Consider the following 17,333-nt stretch of genomic DNA (forward strand, 5'->3'; position numbering starts at 1 on the left):
CCTGGGCACAACAGAACCAAGTAAGAGCAGCGTGACCGTGTCTTAGAAAAACAGGTCCCATTTATTTATGTTCCTGGAGTTCGGAACAAGTCAGCACTGAAACAAAGTAACAATGGAAACAGCTCAGAGCAGCTGGGAAACGTACAGTCGCAAAGTCCCTCTGGTGTGGACCCTGCCTGTCCACCCGCCCCTGTTCCAAGTGGCTGGTCTGGTGGTGCTGCCGCCTGGAGAATGGGGGTCTCGTGGGGAAGACACCTGCAGCAGGAAACTCACTGAAGTCTTCTGTCTACCTAGGCTTTCCCTGCTTATTATTATTCTGCTCCATTTGGAGAGGGGTGGTCCTCTTGGGGTGCTCTCTACACCCCAGACCTCAGGCCTAGTTGCTGTGCCCTCATCCCAACCTGGGACCCAGGCCCACAGGTGGTGACCGGCAGCCCCACTGTCTACACATGCCTTGTTAAAAAGGAAAGAGAACCAACATTCCAATTATACTCAGAGGCACCCTCTGTGTCTGGGACACATCCCACTGAGGGCTACTCCCGGGGACTGTCGCCCATGGGCCTGTGTGGCCTGGAACTGCAGGAAACAGGGTTGCAGAGGGCCCACCTTGCTCTGAGACACCCCAAGCCTGCTTGGACCTCCCCAACGGAACCAGGGGTCCGTGTGTTTCCACCCCAACCTTGGCACAGCCCTCGGAGCACGGGGGAGTTCAGAGCAGTGCGGGGGTGGAGATCTGGGCCGGCTAGCCCTCTGAGCCTGTGGACTGGGGTTGAGGAGCCCCAGAAGGAGTGGAGGGAGGCCAGGTGATGGCCAGGCAGGCAGGGCCCATGGTGTGCTGAGGGTGGGGGTGGCCAGCAGCTGCGGTAGGGGTGCATCAGGAGCTCCCAGCATGAGCGCCTCATTCCCAGACCTCAGGCACAGATCTGGGTCGAGGGTCCTCTGCACCCTCTGACGGGGATTCTCCCTGGGCTGAGTCTCATCCAAATACCTCACAGCTGTGGAAAGAATGAGGGTGGTTACTCATACCCCACAGGCCTCCCCCCAATCCAGCTGCTTGGTGCCCGAGGCGTGGACAGCACAGAGTCCTTGTCTGGGAGGTGCTGCGTGAGGCCTCATACCCTGCAAGGTGTTCTCAGACTCATGGACACACATCCATTTTTAAGAAGCACTTGAGGGGCCCCTGGGGGGGCTTGGTCGGTTAAGCGACTGACTCTTGGTTCTGGCTCAGGGCGTGATCTCATGGTTTGTGAGTTCGAGCCCCACATCAGTCTCTGTGCTGACAGTGTGGAGCCTGCTTGGGATTCTCTCTCCCCTTCTCTCTGCCTCTCCCGATTGTGCTTTCTCTCTCTCAAAAAATAAATAAGTAAACATTAAAAAAAAAAAAAAAGCACTTGGGGCCAGCACTGGCGAGGTCAGGGCAAGGCTGGGTACCCTTGTGGTGGATTCGTCCCTGGGTCTGGGTCCAGACAGAACCTACAGGGTGACCACCTCGGCTGGCATCACGATGCATTTGGAAGTCAAAACACTCTGACCCTGAAATGTGTCCGTTCTGTGTTTGCTGTTCTGATCCCAGAACGTGTGAGTGCACGTGCCTCAGAGCACCAACCCCTGGCAAGGCTCAGGGCACGGGCTATATGAGTGGGTGTTGGGGAGGAACCCAGTTCTCAGAAGGGCAGGGTGCCAGGTTCCCCAGCAGCTACTCCAAAGGGGTGTCCGGGGGTTGGGGCAGGTGGGAGTGGTCCCCATCGGCTTCTGTGGCCAGGCCTCTGGGCCTGGGTCTGCGGGCCCTTTCCTCTTGGAGGAATGCCTGAGCTCTCAGAAATAGCCCCACGCCACCCTCTTTGACATGTGGTTCCTGGGGGTACAGGCAGTGAGGTCCCAGGGAGGTTGGTCCAGGAACAGAGGTAACAGGGGAGCAGCCTCGTTGGCCAGGGTGCTCCTCCCGGGGGGCTGTTAATGTCCAGCCACGTGACTGTGTGTGGGAGCATATGGAACAAGGCGGAGACACCCAGGCTCCCTGGCTGGTGGTGGCGTGTCCAGCATCTTAAGGTGACAGTGGATGAGAGAACCCTCCCATTACTTCAGGGGAAGCCGGGACAGCCCCACACCTAGGGCCTGTTTTGTCTGCCAGTCAAACCACTGTCAGAAGGGGAGGCAATCACTGATGAGAGCCCAGGTCACTGGTGATCACCAGCAATCTAGGGCGCATGGGCCAAAGGCCTGTCTTCCATACACTCTTGGCTCAGCATACCCTCAGACTTGGGGACGGCTCTCAAAGAGTGGGGGAATGGGGGGGATGGGGGTGTCTCCCCAGAACTGGGGGATGGCTCTCACAGAGTGGGGGGATGGGGGTGTCTCCCCAGAACTGGGGGATGGCTCTCACAGAGTGGGGGGATGGGGGGATGGGGGTGTCTCCCCAGAACTGGGGGACGGCTCTCACAGAGTGGGGGAATGGGGGTGTCTCCCCAGAACTGGGGGACGGTTCTCACAGTGTGGGGGGAATGGGGGTGTCTCTCCAGAACTCGAGGACGGCTCTCACAGAGTGGGGGAATGGGGGTGTCTCCCCAGAACTGGGGGACAGTTCTCACAGAGTGGGGGGAATGGAGGTGTCTCCCCAGAACTGGGGATGGCTCTCAAAGAGTGGGGGATGGGGGTGTCTCCCCAGAACTGGGGGACGGTTCTCACAGAGTGGGGGGAATGGAGGTGTCTCCCCAGAACTGGGGGATGGCTCTCAAAGAGTGGGGGAATGGGGGTGTCTCTCCAGAACTCGAGGATGGCTCTCACAGAGTGGGGGAATGGGGGTGTCTCCCAAGAACTGGGGGACGGCTCCCATGAGTCGGGGGGGAATGGGGGTTCTCCCAGAACCAGGATGGTGCTTCCTGCAGTCGATAGGTGTATGACCCGGGGCTGGGTGAAGGTTGGTTGAGAAGGGCTCTGAGTGGCGCCCCCACTTCTTGCCCTGGTCACCCCAGTCCCGCCCTCTCAGGGGGGATGTGCCTGTGTGTACATCCTGAGCGGCGTCTGGGCTCTCCTGTGCTGCCAACAATAGCCTGGCGCCCCTGCTGACTAGGACAAAGAGCGGCCAACCCTTGAGCAGGAAGCCCCACCAGCAGGGTCCCCAGGCAGGTCCTCAGCATGCCTGGCAGGCCTCTCACAGGGAGGTCTCAGGAGAGGGTACTCACGGTTGTGGTGAACTGGCTGTGGAGCTGCTGCTGCGAGCCCTTCCTGGGGACAGCAGGGCAGGCGCTCTGGGGCCCCTCCTCAGAGAACAGCCCCGGGAGCCTGAGGCCACCGGCCCCCAACGACGTGCACTCAGTCACTGCAAAGAGGGGCTGGGTTAGGGGTGGCTGGCCCCCTTGCCTTTGCACGCAGCACTCAGGGCCCCCTGAAGCGCGTAAATAGAGAGTGAGGCATGTGTTATGCACGCAGAGTTATGACGGGACGACTGTGAGGCTGGGTCACATCAGATGGGACCGTGCTGCCGGAGCAAGCGGACACCCTTATGAGCAAGTGTCTCCTGACCCTGCTTTTCTGAAATCAGAGAAGACTGGGAGGGAGGTGCTCAGGTGACCTCTCCACCAGCGGGACGCCTCTGGCTCACATCAGTCAAAGGGGAAAAATAAAAAATGAGGCCCAAGAAGGGCCACACGGCTTAAATAAATAGGACAGGATGAGGGCTCGGCCCTAAAGGGCTGCTGGGGGCCCCAACTGTATCACCACAGGCGGAGCCACGGCCATGGCCCTGCTGCACGGGCACAACCTCCGTGTGGCCGGTGTGGGCTTTCCCACACACTTCTGCGTGGGGACCACAGGGCCATTTCTGCACGGAGCTGACGATGGCTGGGCAGAGCCCTCCCGCACAGACTCTTGCCCGAGTCTTACATCGCAGGAGAAGAGAGAGCCCCACCTCCAGACCTGGGCTTCACTGGGAGATGCACCAGCCCACGTGGGAGCCAGGGAGGGCGGCACCAGGCAACCGCAGTGGCTGTGGGCTGGCGACGTGGGCGCACCCCCAGCCACGCTCCCTGTGGGCCCGCCCAGGGCACAGGCCCGACGAAGGTGGCTGCTGCTGTTCTGAGCAGGCGCGGGGCACCTGGCACACCTGGGCACCCCCAGCAGACTTCAGGCACGATGCCTCCCTCGGGGCAGACACGGCTTTGTGGTCAGCGGTGCCCTCGGAGGTGTCGTCACGGTGGCACAAAGGGGGCTTGGGAGGACGTGTGTCCCAGGCAGTGTCGCCGAGGAAGGGCCTCACTGGGGCTGTGGGAAGGATTTCTCTGGAAAACCAGACACCTGTGACCCTCCGCACCATGTGTGTGGTGATTCCCCACACACAGGAGACGAAAAACCAACCACCGCGGGCCCAGCCAACACACCCACCCCTCCACGTGCAGGCCGGCGCTCTCAGAAGGCAGGCCTCTCCGTGCGCCGTCGGACAAGGGGGGGACCAGTGTGGGTGGCTGTGAGGCCCGACAGCAGGGACACGGTCTGCACAGCACACGTGTGTCAGTCACAGAAGGCTGCTTGTGCCCCTGCATACTCCTGTGGTCACGGGTATGCTGAGCCTCCGTCTATTTTCTCGTTAGTCTTTCTGTTCGCCTTCTCTTTCTACATTCTTTCGGATTGAGCTTTTCTTAGGGTTCCATTTTATTTCAGCCGTTGGTATATTAGCTGCAAATCTTTGCTTTGTTATATTAGGGGTCATTTGGGGTTAGAATGCACACCTAACGACTTACAATCTGTCCCTGGTGGTATTACACACCTCAGCAATCATATGGAACCACACAGCTGAGAACCGCCACATCTCCATCCGTTCTATGCACACATACACCGTGGCTCGGCGTGTTAACCCCGTGTTCTCTTGACACTGTGCTCTTCAAACAGCCACTGCCTCTTACAGAGACTTAAATAGAAGAGCCCTCCTTTCTTCAGCCTTTGTCCCCCCCGTGTCACTGCCCTTCTCCTTGGAGTCTGCTGGTAAGGAGCAGTTACAGCTTTTCATATGCACGAGCATGTTGTTTCGCTTTGTTTCACTATTCCTGAAAGACACATCTGTCACGTTGAACCCGATGGTTGTCAGACAATGCCAGCCCAACGTGTTGTCCGCCGTGAGAAGTCCCTCGGCACAGAACACGCCGGCTCCCCTGGCTGCTTTCAAGATGTCTGTCGTCACTGGGTTTCCGCAGTTTACAACGCGCGTTCTGTGTGCTTGGGGTTCAGGGGTCTTCTTGGGACCTTGGGTTTACACCCTTCATCAAGTCAGGGAAATATTCAGCCATTGTTCCCTCAGAGTTTTGTCGTCCCTCCACTTTGGGGACGCTGGTACGTGTTTGTCAGGCTGCTCGAAGTTGTCACACAGCTCACTGCTCTTTTTCCTTGATTCTCTGTGTCATTTTGGACAGTTTCTACCGCTACATCACTAACCTTTTCTTCTGCCAAGTCTTACTTTCTGGCAACCCCACCCAGTGACATGTTCACCTCGGGCCTTGTGGCCGCTTATCCTGCTAAGCTTAGTCCACCCTATCTTCCCTGTTGTGACTTAATGTGGTGGACAGCAGAGACACAGGATGACGGTGTGACCACCAGGACCGGTGATTCTAACGGTCACGTCAGTTCCAGCTGACGTTGCCTGATTGATTACTGCCCTTGTTACGGTCTGTCTCCTACATCGTTGCAGGCCTGGTACGGGACAGTGTGAGTCTACCCTGCTGGCTGCTGGATGTTTCTGTGGCCCTATAAACCTCCTTGAGGTTTGCTGTGGGATGCAGTGAGGTTACCGGCAAACGTCTTCCATCCGTGACGCGCTGGCCGCTCAGCAGCAGCAGTGTCAGCCCAACCCCCTCCCCTGAGCGAGCCCTTCCAAGGACCTGCAGCCGCCCCGGGAGGGGGCTGCTGCTGTCTGTGCCGTGGGAGGCTCTTTAGTCCCCCAGAGGTTCAGGCCTGGGCGGCCTCCTCAGGCGCGGTGCTGACCAGCGCTCTGCAGGGCCCAGACCCTAGAGGGCTCACACTGCATGGGGCTCCCCTGGTCTGTCCTCCTCCACTGGGGGTCCGAGGCTCCCCTCACTGAGCCCCTCTCAGGGCAGAAATCGGACCAATCACAGGAATGTGCGACATCACATTCCTGCCTCTCAGGTCACGACCTGTGGTGCTGGATGTCCTATGTCTCAAAATCTTGATTCACATCTTTTGTCTGTTTAGGGTTTGTTTCGTCTCGTTTTTGTCTGCTTGCTTGTTTTAGGTCTGTCCCTTATTACCTCATTTTGGGTGGAAGTAAAAGTTTTGGTGTTTGTTTTTTTAACAAATTTTTCTTTATAAAGAAAAATCAGAATGCGTTTGAAAACTTTTGGAAGTACATAGGAGCAAGGGAGATAAATGAGCCCGTGAACTGCCCCCCCCCCCCCCCCCCCCGCCCAGGACCGGCTGTCGGAGGCCGGGGCGTGCAGGCTCCAGTGCTAAGTACACTCACTCGTGGAAGGCTGGCTCCCGGTCTCCTGCTCCAGCTCATCCTCCTCCTCGAAGCAGGTGCGCATGTCGTAAGGCCAGGGGCAGGAGGCGGAGCTCCGCAGGGCTGGGCTGGCAGTGGCATGCGGGCCCGGTGGCCCCAGGGCAGAGGAGGACTGGCTGCCAGAGGAGGAGGTGCTGCTGTCTGAGATGGTAGAGTGTGGCCTCTTAAAGGAGGTGGCGTGGTCACAGGGGGGCACGGCCATGGGTGCTCGCGTCCATGACTCTGGAAGGGGACAGAAAGCAGGTGGGTCTGGTTTTGGCTCCAAAAGCGTGGTCCAGACTCGAGAATGAAATGGCCATCTGAAAACTGACGAGGTCCCTCTCACTGCAGTCATGTCCAGCCCACTGTGCTGGCCCTTGGGGCCCACAGTGAGCGCCAGGACCTGAGTCTGAGTCGGTGGAACAGAGTGAGAGTGAGGGCTGAGGCCACATTACCTGCCCCCTTCTTGACGGCCCGATCACTTATGGCTGCATCGCTGGGCTGGATGTCCACGAACGGTTTGGTGCTCATCCCCATTGACACCATTTCCTGCATTCTGAGCTCTAAAACAGAAGCAGGTAGGACATTTTCCAAGCAGTGGCTTGGCTTTGATACCACACCTGTTGATGCTCTGCACCCAACACCATCAATCCAGACCAGGAGCATGTCGGGGCAGAAACCTAGGTGGGGTCCTGGCACATGGAGCATAGGGCCTTACAGAAGAGGTCCCTCACCTTCAGGGAGACAACAGTGTCCTATCATCCAGGAGGGCATGGTGCTTTGTCAGGACATCTCTGGAATTGCCGTGGTGTGGGGACAGGGGTCTTGTTTATACATGAGTAAAGGGGAAATACGTGTTTGTGTGCTGATGGAAGGATCCAGCCACTTCCACATAAATGGTGCTGACGGAGGGGGCCTCCCAGGGGCCATCTGGGCCTAGGGCTCTCCAAGGGCCACCTGGCCCAAACTGGCCCCAAGCACCTACCCAGGTCCAACCCCCTAACCCCTGACCCCAACCCCTGACCCCATGCCCCTGGCCTGAACTTAGCCCCTAACCCCTGGCCCCAAACCTCTACTCCAAGGCCAGACCCCTAAACACAGAGCTGGCTCTCGATAGCCCTTTTTTGCCCACCTCTGTTCCGCAGAGCCTGCCGCCACAGGATCTGCCCTATCATGTGGGTCCAGGCTGTCTTGACCTCTGCAGAGCTGGCCTGGAGAATGTAGGTGTCCTGGGATTTCCGCCGTCTGCGGAACCAGATCTCAAACCTCAAGCCACTGTCTCCGACGTTCTCCGTCATCCCAATCTCGGCTGTCTGCACCACAAGCAGTGAGTGGCAGCCGCATCAGCAACCATTGATCCAACTGACCACTCCCTGGCTGACTGACCCCAGCACCTCAGTGTTGGGAGTCTCTTCACCCAGACATCAAATGGTAGGGATGAGGCAGGCCCGGGGCCCACTGGATGAACTGGGTTCCAATCATGTGCAATGGCTCCCTCTTGGGGCCTCAGTTCCCCCACTGGAGAAAGGAAGGCCGGACTAGAAGGTTCTGTGGTTGCCACACCGGATGGGACTACAGAACCCTCTCTGATATGCTCCTTGGCATGGGCAGGTAAGGCATTGTGGTTGTGGGACCCTCTCAGGGGCTCAGAAGCTCAGTCAGGTGAGGGCCACACCTATAGACATGCCAAAATCTGAAATGGAGTTACCGATTGAGGAGACTTTTTCCAGCCACTGAACCAGTACATGGAACTATAAAGGACAAGTGTCTCCTTGCAGTTTTTGAAGGTCTGAGGCTTTCGAAGCCCAGACACAGAATCACAGAAAACAACAGATAGCACATGTCCCTGCTCACACCCAGCAGACCAGGACCTGACACCCAGCGGCGTCCGGTGAGAGGCAGGCGTGTTACCTTGAAGGACTGTTTGTACATGTAGGTGTCGTAGCCTCCGTCCACCTTTTTGGTCTTGCTAAACAGGATGAGGTCTTCAAAGAGGAAGACGTGCCTCAGATACTTTTTCCTTCCACAGCAGACGATAAACTCGTCCTGGCATCTCAGCTGCCCCTGCTCCTTCAGATTTACCTGCAGATGGAACCAGCCTCCCTCAGGGACAGTGGGACCTGACCTGGCCCCACCTCGGCCTCCGGAGAGGGGAGAGGGGCTAGAGGTGAAATTGATCACCAATGGCCAGTGACTCAATCAATGAGTCCTATAACGAGGCCTCCATACAACCCCAAAGGACAGGCTTTGAGAGCTTACTGCTTGGTGAAGAGGTGAGACGCTCAGAGGGGGCACAGAAGCTCTGTACCCGTTTCCATGCACCTGGCCCTGTGCCTCTCTTCCATCTGGCTGTTCCTGAGTTGTGCCCTTTACGGTACACTGGTGAGGTCATAAGTATACTGCTTTTCTGGGTTCTGACCTTTGCCACAGGAAGGGGAGCCCTTCACCTGTGGGGGTCTCATGCTATGTCCAGGCAGATGGTGTCAGCATTGAGTTGAATTATAGGACATCCAGCTGGTATCTGAGAATTGCTCGGATGTGTGGGGGAAAAACCCACACATTGTGACTGGTGCCAAACCCTCAGGGTCGGGGCTCCTGCTAGTCTGCGTGGCTGAAGAGGCAGGGCAGGACGTGGGCACATCCCTAGCCAAGCCCACGCACAGGCCAGCTCACCTTGCAGGTGCCCAGAGTTGGCAGTGGGGGAGGACATCCATATGGGTGGTGGCCTGGGGGATGTGCTGCATCATGGTGGCCAGAAGGGCCCGTGCTCAGAATATTGCTCGTGAAACTCTTAGTGCTGTTTTTAAGCAGGGTACCCACATTTTCACTTTGTACTGGGAATTCTGGGGCTGTCCCTCTGAATGTCAGACATAAGGGGCTCTGCCAGAGAAAGGGCTCCTCTTCTGCCTATGCTGGTCCTACCATGCTACTGTGGTGGGGTGGGGCATGGATGCCGGCCCTCAGCACTCCAGCAGAGAGGTTGGCAACATGGGATGAGCCAATGTTGGCTTGCCCCAAGCCTGATGGCCCACATTTTCATGCATCCAGTTGTCCTCAAGGAGCCCTAATAAACAGATGGCCTGCCATTCACACCCTGCAGCTGCTGCTCCAGTCACCTGGACGGGAAGCCGCTCTCTGCTCCCCTCACCTGCCAGCCCCTTGAGAGTTCTCAAGCTTCGGGAGACTTCCCCAAAGGAAAGCGTATGTGTTCTGATACCAGGCCACATCTTTCCTGAACTCATGAGAGCCCATCAGGGCCTCAGGGCACTTACATCACAGCCTCGGACCGCATCCATCGCCAACAGGTCGTTGCCATGGCGCAGCTGGAAGCGGACCACACCCTCGGCAGCCCGGAGCTCGCCCAGCTCCTGCTCCCAGGCAGGGCAGCAGCTGGCCTCCCTGGCCAGGTCCTGGAGAAGCAGTGCGTACTTGCCCATACGCTGCACGGGCTTCAGCAGGTAGGAGGCCAAGTTCATCTTGTCTCCCAGCTCCCGCTGCTTGTCCTGCAAGGGCCAGGGTGAGAGGGTCAGCCCCAGGGCCGGGGGGGGGGCGGCGCGGCTCGCGGGGTTGGGGGGGGCGACCTTGAAGAAGGCGTTGCCGTGGCTGCAGAGCAGAGCGTCTGACCGGGGCTTGTTCTTGCTGTAAAGCGCGTACATGCCAAACTGTTCCTCCTGCAAAAGGGGAGGGCACCATGCATCTGAGTCGGGGGCTGGGGTCAGAGTCTATGCCTCTCTCCTCACCCTCCGTGTTCAGTCCCCCTGTGGGCGTGACAGAAGGAGCCTCGGTGCTGCACTACAATCTTCTAGGCTTCCCAGCCTGCAGGGCCTGCTCGGCTCGGGGCCAGAGTTCTAGAATCGGTCTTTACCATATAGGGTTTGGGGGAAGAGGGAGAGGGAGTCCTCATGAGGCTGGCCTGGGAAGGGGCATGGAGAGCCTTTGTTCATTTAATGGTCAAGAACCAAAGTTGTGCTAACCGGTAAAATTCTCACCGTTGTCAATAATATAAAACGACACAGAGTTCACCTTACAGCTAAAAGCACCTTCTTAGAAATAGCTGAATTAAAAATAGAACTATCCTACGACCCAGCAATTACACTACTAGGTGTTTATCCGAAGGAAATGGGAGTGCGGGTGCGAAGGGGCACATGCACCCCAACGTTTACAGCACCATTATCAACAGTAGCCAAAGTTATGGAAAGAGCCCAAATGTCACCTGACTGATGAATGGACAAAGAAGATATGGTATATATACACAATGGAATGCTACTCAGCCATCAAAAAGAATGAAACCTTGCCATTTGCAACAACGTGGATGGAACTAGATGGTATTATGCTAAGTGAAATAAGTCAGTCACAGAAAGACAGATACATGATTTCACTCATATGTGGAATTTAAGAAACACACTGGATGAACATAGGGGAAGAGAAGGAAAAATAAGATAAAAAGAGAGGGAGGCAAACCATTAGAGGCTCTTAAATACAGAGAGGTATTTTGGAGGTAGGTGGGTGGGGGATGGGCTAGATGGGCGATGGGCATTAAGGAGGGAGCTTATTGGGATGAGCACTGGGTGTCGTATGTAAGTGACGGGTAAGCAGGGTTTATTCCTGAAGCCAAGACTACAAGGTATGCTAACTAATTTGAGCTTAAATTTTAAAACAAGATGCCACATGGGATTTCTTTCATCCTTGGACATTTCTGTTGTGGTAATTTACATAATAACGCTGAGGTCAGTGTCTCATCTGCCCACAACACAGATGCCACTAGGTCCCCAGTACCTAGAACACTACTTGGTAATTTGGTGAAAGCATTTTCTTTTCAGAGTGAATTAAGAATTTTATTAAAGACGCAGATAGGGAGACATCCCATATTCATTGCTGAGGACACTTATCGAGGAGAGAGCAGCCTTTCTCGAGTTAACGTGCACACTCCATGAACCTCTGTCAAAAGTCCGACTGGACTGGCTCAGAGCTCCCTGGGCTGGCCCGGGCTCCACCTGCAGGGGGACCAGGTGGGCTCCTAAGTACAGGAAGCAAGCTGGGGGAGGTGCTGTTGGCCAATTACCTTAAGTGACAAGTGGGGCTTTCGACAGAATTAGGGGTGATGATGCAGGTGAAGCCCCCAGTGTCATACGGTTTGGGGGAGCCAAGGGTGCCTTCAGGGGACACGGAGCAAAATATCCAGTATGATCAGACCCGCAAGCGTCTTGTCTATTTTGGTCATCTGTTTATTGGCAAGTCTTACATACTATTAGTGACACATTTCCTATGTCTGGTCTGCAGACAGATCCAAACGATCCGAAACGTGGGCGTCACCAGACCCAGCCTCTCCAAGGGCGACCTGGGCTGATAGCACCTCGGTCTACCACACTGGTGTCAGCACCCAGGAGGGAGGGACTCACGTGTCTCAGGAACCCGCGGCCCGCTGCCAAGGGGCAGGGCTGGCAGCGCTCCAGCTCTGCGAGGAAATGCTGGCGGTGGAAGTCATAGAGCTTCTCCAGATTCCCAAAGATCATGCTGCGCTTCCCTCGAAGGTCCTGAGGCAGGTCTGTCCTTTCCATTTCTGGAAAATAGTTGTCGATGACATATCCTAAGGACCTGACATACTCCCTCTCTGTGGAAACCATCTCGGCCATTATGTGCTGCAGTCGGCTGCTGGAAGACAGAGAAGCAGGTGGCCACTCAGCTGTGCACGGGTCACAGCTTTACTCCAGGCCTCGAGAGAACCTTCGTCCGCGCTGTTGCTGCCTCACACAGCAACAGAATGCTCTGCAAACCCAGAGGAATGAACATGACTATTCGCGGGCAGGAGAACCTTTGTGATTAAGTTTTCTGTTCAGCAACGAATGCTGTCAAGTGTGCTCTGTTCCCTGGAGCTGCTCCTTTGACGTGACGAATGAGATGAGAAAAACGGGCAGGGATGTGATTAGAAACAAACTGGTTGCACGAAACATTTCTGTATTATTGATCACGGCCTTTTGGGACAAAAGATCCTTTCGGAAAGTGAAAAGGAGAGATTCCCAGGCCCCCTAACTCCAACCCAGAGTTGTGAGGTTTCTCATTCACAGATGGCTTGATTCTGGCACCCTCCGCATGGAGAGCTCTGGGAGTAGGGAGATCTGAACACTGCATAGAAGGCTGTGGTGAGGATTCATGAGAAGAGGGTTTCTGATGCACACGGACTGCTAACCTACCAGAAGGGATTTCTGAAAACTCAGCTTTATGCTGTAGAAACGTCTGACCCAGAGGCCGAGGAGAAGCTGCTGGAGTAGAAGATGCGGAGCGGGTGGGCCCAGGACGGAGCAAAGGAGGGCAGCAGTGGGGAGGCTGTCTCTTCCCTGCCATGCAGAGGGTTCCCTGGGCTCCTGCTGGTGTGGTCCAAGCAGGGGCCATGTCTCTGCTGCACACAGCACTTCTGGAGGCACCGAGAAGAGCTGGTGAACTGGGAGCCCCACCCTGCTAGTAATGAGGCACAAAAGTCTTACCCCTGTTTGACAGCATTCTGCCAGCAACCTCCCTACATTACTCAATCTCGATAATACTAATGGGGGCTGGTAGGTCTTTTTTCGCCATTACTTGTATTTACTTGTTGTTTTTTTTAAATGGAAAACAATGAAAAGCAACCAATGATAGGAAGGACACCTGTGGTCAGAAATGCTGCCGAATGCACCCCATTTGCAGCTGGCGTGCTTGTTCCTTATCACACTCACATAACAGATTTACAAATACCTATTGTTTCTCAGGGGGCAGCACGTGCTGGCTGCTTGGGAGCACGCAGACCTCGTGGTACTGCTGGGACATGTGGCCTGGAGGTGCCCCCAGCCAACCCAAGGCCCCGGTACCCACAGCACACCACCTGTCAACATTTGCCCAGTATAAGCACCCTTAAATACTCAGAAACAAAACTAGGACGGTCTGGGGGTTTGGAACAAGTTAATTGGAAATTGACTCTCTAGGAAATAATGGTTAGAAAGATGTGGGGAAATGGACCAAGTGACAGGAACTGTATCTGGACAACTGGCAGAAGGGCCAGGGTTTTCATGGGAGATAGGGTTAAATGTTCTCTCCTGCCCGAGGAGGAAGTGCTCCGTCTCTGGTGTGCCGTGGAATCTGCTACCGAACCTTGGGTTGGTGGGTCCGTGGATCATGTAAGGTGGAAGAGGGTACCTGTCCCCAGGGGCAAAGGCAGGATGGCTTCCCAAACCTGTCCCCTCCAGACCGAGGACGTCCACTGCAGGTGACCAGGGGGGCTCTCAGCGAGTGGAGGGCATTCTGTGCCTCTGAAAGCTTTCAGATGAGCTCAGGGGAGGTGGAGAGTGGTTCTTCCTGGAGCCTTCCCAGGGATTCCAACCCCCAGGGAAACCCACCTCATGTGCTCCCAAATGAAACCTTCCTGTTCCACCTAAGGTTCCTCCCTGAACTAGGTGCACTGTAACCGCCTGGAGTCTGAAACATAGAGGTGTGTTTTAGGAGAGTGTTTGGTGATCGTCTCAGGTCAGAGGTGTTCTCTGTGTGAGGAGGAAACACGTCCACCAACCAAATGAGCAAGGAAGGCTAGGACAGCCCACCTGTGGCCCACCCTGCTCACTATAAAAATGGACTGAGAACCCAAGGGGCAGGCCGTGGTGCCAGGTGAGAGTCACTACCTGCCCTTAGCATGGGGCACAGTTCTTGCCCACTTTTTAATCCTACCGTGAATAACAAGTATGTTTTTACAAATATCTTCTTAAACATTTAACAAGTTAATACAGACATCTCCATTCGGGCAATGGATAAAAGCACACACATACTTCTCACCTCAACGCTGAAAGGCTTTTTTTTTTTTTAAAGTAATTCTTAAGGTAATTTCTTCATATTGTAGGTGTGATTTGCTTATTGTGATTTTCTATAATTGGCCTCAAATGATGAGAGCAGGTGGGCTACGAAATAGGAAGCAGTTTTCAATGACCGTTCTGAACACAGGAGGTAAAAAACATCTTGCCTAAAATCGAACACAAGTGTGCTGCCTGGACAGGACAAGATGGGCCTGGAGAGATGTTTGTGGATTTACTATTTTGTGAAAGTGCATTTAGTGGCTTCAGCTCTCTGGCACCCCACTGACCGCGAGGCCCAAAGGCTGGAGGACGTTCACCTCACCTTCCTGCTTGCCTCCTCCTGTCCTCCTCGGATGGGTGGATCCTGGAGGGAGAGGACAGACTCCGGGTCCGAGTACCCAGGGGGCTCTCGGCATGTGGCCTCGGTGGGGGCTGCTTCTCTGAGGCCACAGTGCTGGTCACCTCCAGGCCCCTGATGAAAACCCCAGTGTGGCCTGGCCAGGGGGAGTCCCGGGGGCCACCGTCAAGCTGTGGAATCTCAAAGCTTTGTGTTTTCCTCATAATTTTCTTCAGGGGATATTTCTTGGGGTGGGTTGTGGGTGTCTGGATGGGCTCGGAGGAGCAGGCAGGGCCGTTGTCTGGGGCCGGGTGCTCACCCTCCTGCCTGCAGAGAGCGGCTTGTTCAGGGAGGCCGGGCAGCAGCTGGGCACGCTCCCCAGTGTGGCCCTCCGGATCAGTGTGGGGGATCCAAGAAGGCTCACAGTGCCTCCTCTCAGCCCCCTGGGGAAGCTCGTACTGCAGGGGGCTCGGGCTCAGAGGTGGGGCCCCAGGGTCGGGGGGAGCCCCAGAAAGGGCCCCTTGGAAGCAGAGTCGAGTCTGCTGGCTCTGCAGCCACAAGCTGTGCCATTGCGGCAGTGCCCGCCAGCTGCCCAGGCCTGCCTCCACCGTGCTCGCCCCGGGGAAACTCCACGCAGTCAGCTCTGTGGCCTCCTGGTGACAGCTCTTCGGATACTCAGTGACCGGCTCGGGACCCAGGTGTTCCAGACACTGCAGCATCCACCCATCCACCTACACAGCAAAGAGGGTGCTGGTCAGGGCAGTGGAGCACTGTCGGCCCCACCCAAACTCATGTAGCTGATGAGCAGCTCAAGTGAACCCAGGTCAGGCTCCTTCTGCTCTCCAGGTTCTCCATATCAAGCACCGGGGAGAGCCAGATGGTCAGAACAAGAGGAAGACCGCTCTGCCCACAGAGGCAGCTGCTAGCCAGACTCGGCCCAAGAGTAGGCAAGATGATTTTGTGCATGAGCTCAAAGGGGTCTGAATCCTCCACAGTCCCCAAGAGCAGCAGGTGGGGTTGTCCCAGGGCCCCGGGATGCCAGGGCTGGACAGACCATGAAATCAGCGATTCCACACTTCTGCCGGGTGTGAGAGGCCGTGGCAGTGGGAGGGACAGAGTTCCTACCCCTGCCCTGGCCTTCCCTGACCACTTGGATCCCACTCAAGGAGCTGTGCTCCTGAGGGCTCTGGCCCCGGCAGCCCTAACAGCCAGGCAATTCTGGGGTGCTGGTGAATTTTCAGCCATGGGCTGTGTTGCAGCGACTGTTTGGGGGTCTCTGACTTTTATAGCTGAGCCGGTAAGTGGAGAAAAGTTCACATGTTCGTTCTGCCTCTCTGCCTGGTACAGTAAATAAACTCCTCACGTGGTGGTTGAGAGCCTGGGGTGCAGTTCCGGGGCATGCTGGCCAGCTGTCTCAGAGCTTGACCCACTCAGGCCTGCAGGGGACGGTGCTCACTAAATGTCCACAGCACATGCAGATTCCCTGGAGGTGATTCCGCTGGGCTTCTCACGGCCTCATAGAAGTCAGAGAGGTGGGCCCCCCGGCCAGCTCCCCCTCCCTCTGCTCAGCCCAGCTGGACACGGTGCGCAGCCACCTTCTCAAGTCCAGGGTCGCTTTCCCTGTGCCTTGGGAGCTGTTCTCTACCAGCTGCAATATTTCTGACAATACTGCAGTCGTCCAAGGAGCAAACTACCAGCATGAGCCTGGTGCTTACTCTGCTTTTGCGTGTGTGTCCTCTGTTGTGTGCATGCCATCAGCCTGTTGTGGAAGGTCTAGTACCCCCACTGCTGCTGCGTGTTCTCAAGACAGAGCAGCTCCACGAGGCCTGGTATTTCTCTCCTTTTTCAAACCACAATTTGATCTACGTAGGAAAAACAAGGCTTTATTTTTAATCATGTGAAGGAGTCCAGCTCTGTGATCGTGGGGACACCGGAAGCAGCAGATGCCACTCAGGCACTGGCTCACCTGGTTCCGACAGCCCGCACACCCCATCCTGATGCACACAAGTGGTGCACCTTGAATAAATCAGAAGCAGCTGCATAGCAACGGAGGCCACGCCACAAGATCTGTGACCCCTGCTTTTACACACACGCTCCCTTCAGTCTGTGGATGGGAATCGACATGCTCTGGTTGAAGAGGGTTGACCACAAGTCTCCATGGCTCAGATTTGTAACTTTTTCATGGTTTATAAATGGAAATTAAGATCCACTGAAAAATAGATCCAGGGGTGCCTGGGTGGCTCAGTCAGTTAAGCGCCGTCTCAGGCGCAGGTCATGATCTCATGGTCTGTGCTGACAGCTCAGAGCCTGGAGCCTGCTTCCGATTCTATGTTTCCCTCCCTCTCTCTCTGCCCCTCCCCTGCTCATACTCTGTCTCTCTTTCTCTCTCAAAAATAAACACTAAAAAAAGAAAAAGGAAATGTTCTTTTAAAAAAAAGAAAGAAAAAAAGATCCAGAACTTTCCATTTTTAAACTTGTTACTATGCAAAAAAAAGAAATCTTCTTTAAAAAGAAAGAAAAAAGGATCCAGAACTTTCCGTTTTTAAACTTGTTACTATGCAAAAAAAAGAAATCTTCTTTAAAAAAAAAGAAAAAACGATCCAGAACGTTCTGTTTTTAAACTTGTTACTATGCAAAAAACAGAAATCTTTTTTAAAAGAGAAAGAAAGATTAAAAGGATCCAGAACTTTCCATTTTTAAA

The 17,333-nt window shown here is 55.4% G+C and overlaps 1 protein-coding gene across 1 annotated transcript in view; it reads right to left on the minus strand.

The window, feature by feature from the left end:
• Positions 1 to 587: 587 nt before the first annotated feature.
• Positions 588 to 17,333, minus strand: part of PLEKHG4B (pleckstrin homology and RhoGEF domain containing G4B) — an 80,938-nt gene continuing 64,192 nt past the window's right edge. The window contains exons 12-21 of the mRNA XM_047848431.1: positions 14,618 to 15,363; positions 11,884 to 12,136; positions 10,066 to 10,155; positions 9,757 to 9,987; positions 8,396 to 8,566; positions 7,617 to 7,797; positions 6,940 to 7,047; positions 6,467 to 6,727; positions 3,183 to 3,319; positions 588 to 995 (exon numbers count right to left, since the gene is read on the minus strand). Of these exons, the coding sequence (XP_047704387.1) occupies positions 990 to 995; positions 3,183 to 3,319; positions 6,467 to 6,727; positions 6,940 to 7,047; positions 7,617 to 7,797; positions 8,396 to 8,566; positions 9,757 to 9,987; positions 10,066 to 10,155; positions 11,884 to 12,136; positions 14,618 to 15,363 (2,184 nt within the window). The 3' untranslated portion in view covers positions 588 to 989. The remainder of the gene's footprint in view (positions 996 to 3,182; positions 3,320 to 6,466; positions 6,728 to 6,939; positions 7,048 to 7,616; positions 7,798 to 8,395; positions 8,567 to 9,756; positions 9,988 to 10,065; positions 10,156 to 11,883; positions 12,137 to 14,617; positions 15,364 to 17,333) is intronic.

The sequence above is a fragment of the Prionailurus viverrinus genome, unplaced genomic scaffold (assembly GCF_022837055.1).
Source record: "Prionailurus viverrinus isolate Anna unplaced genomic scaffold, UM_Priviv_1.0 scaffold_63, whole genome shotgun sequence".
Taxonomy (NCBI): Eukaryota; Metazoa; Chordata; class Mammalia; order Carnivora; family Felidae; genus Prionailurus; species Prionailurus viverrinus.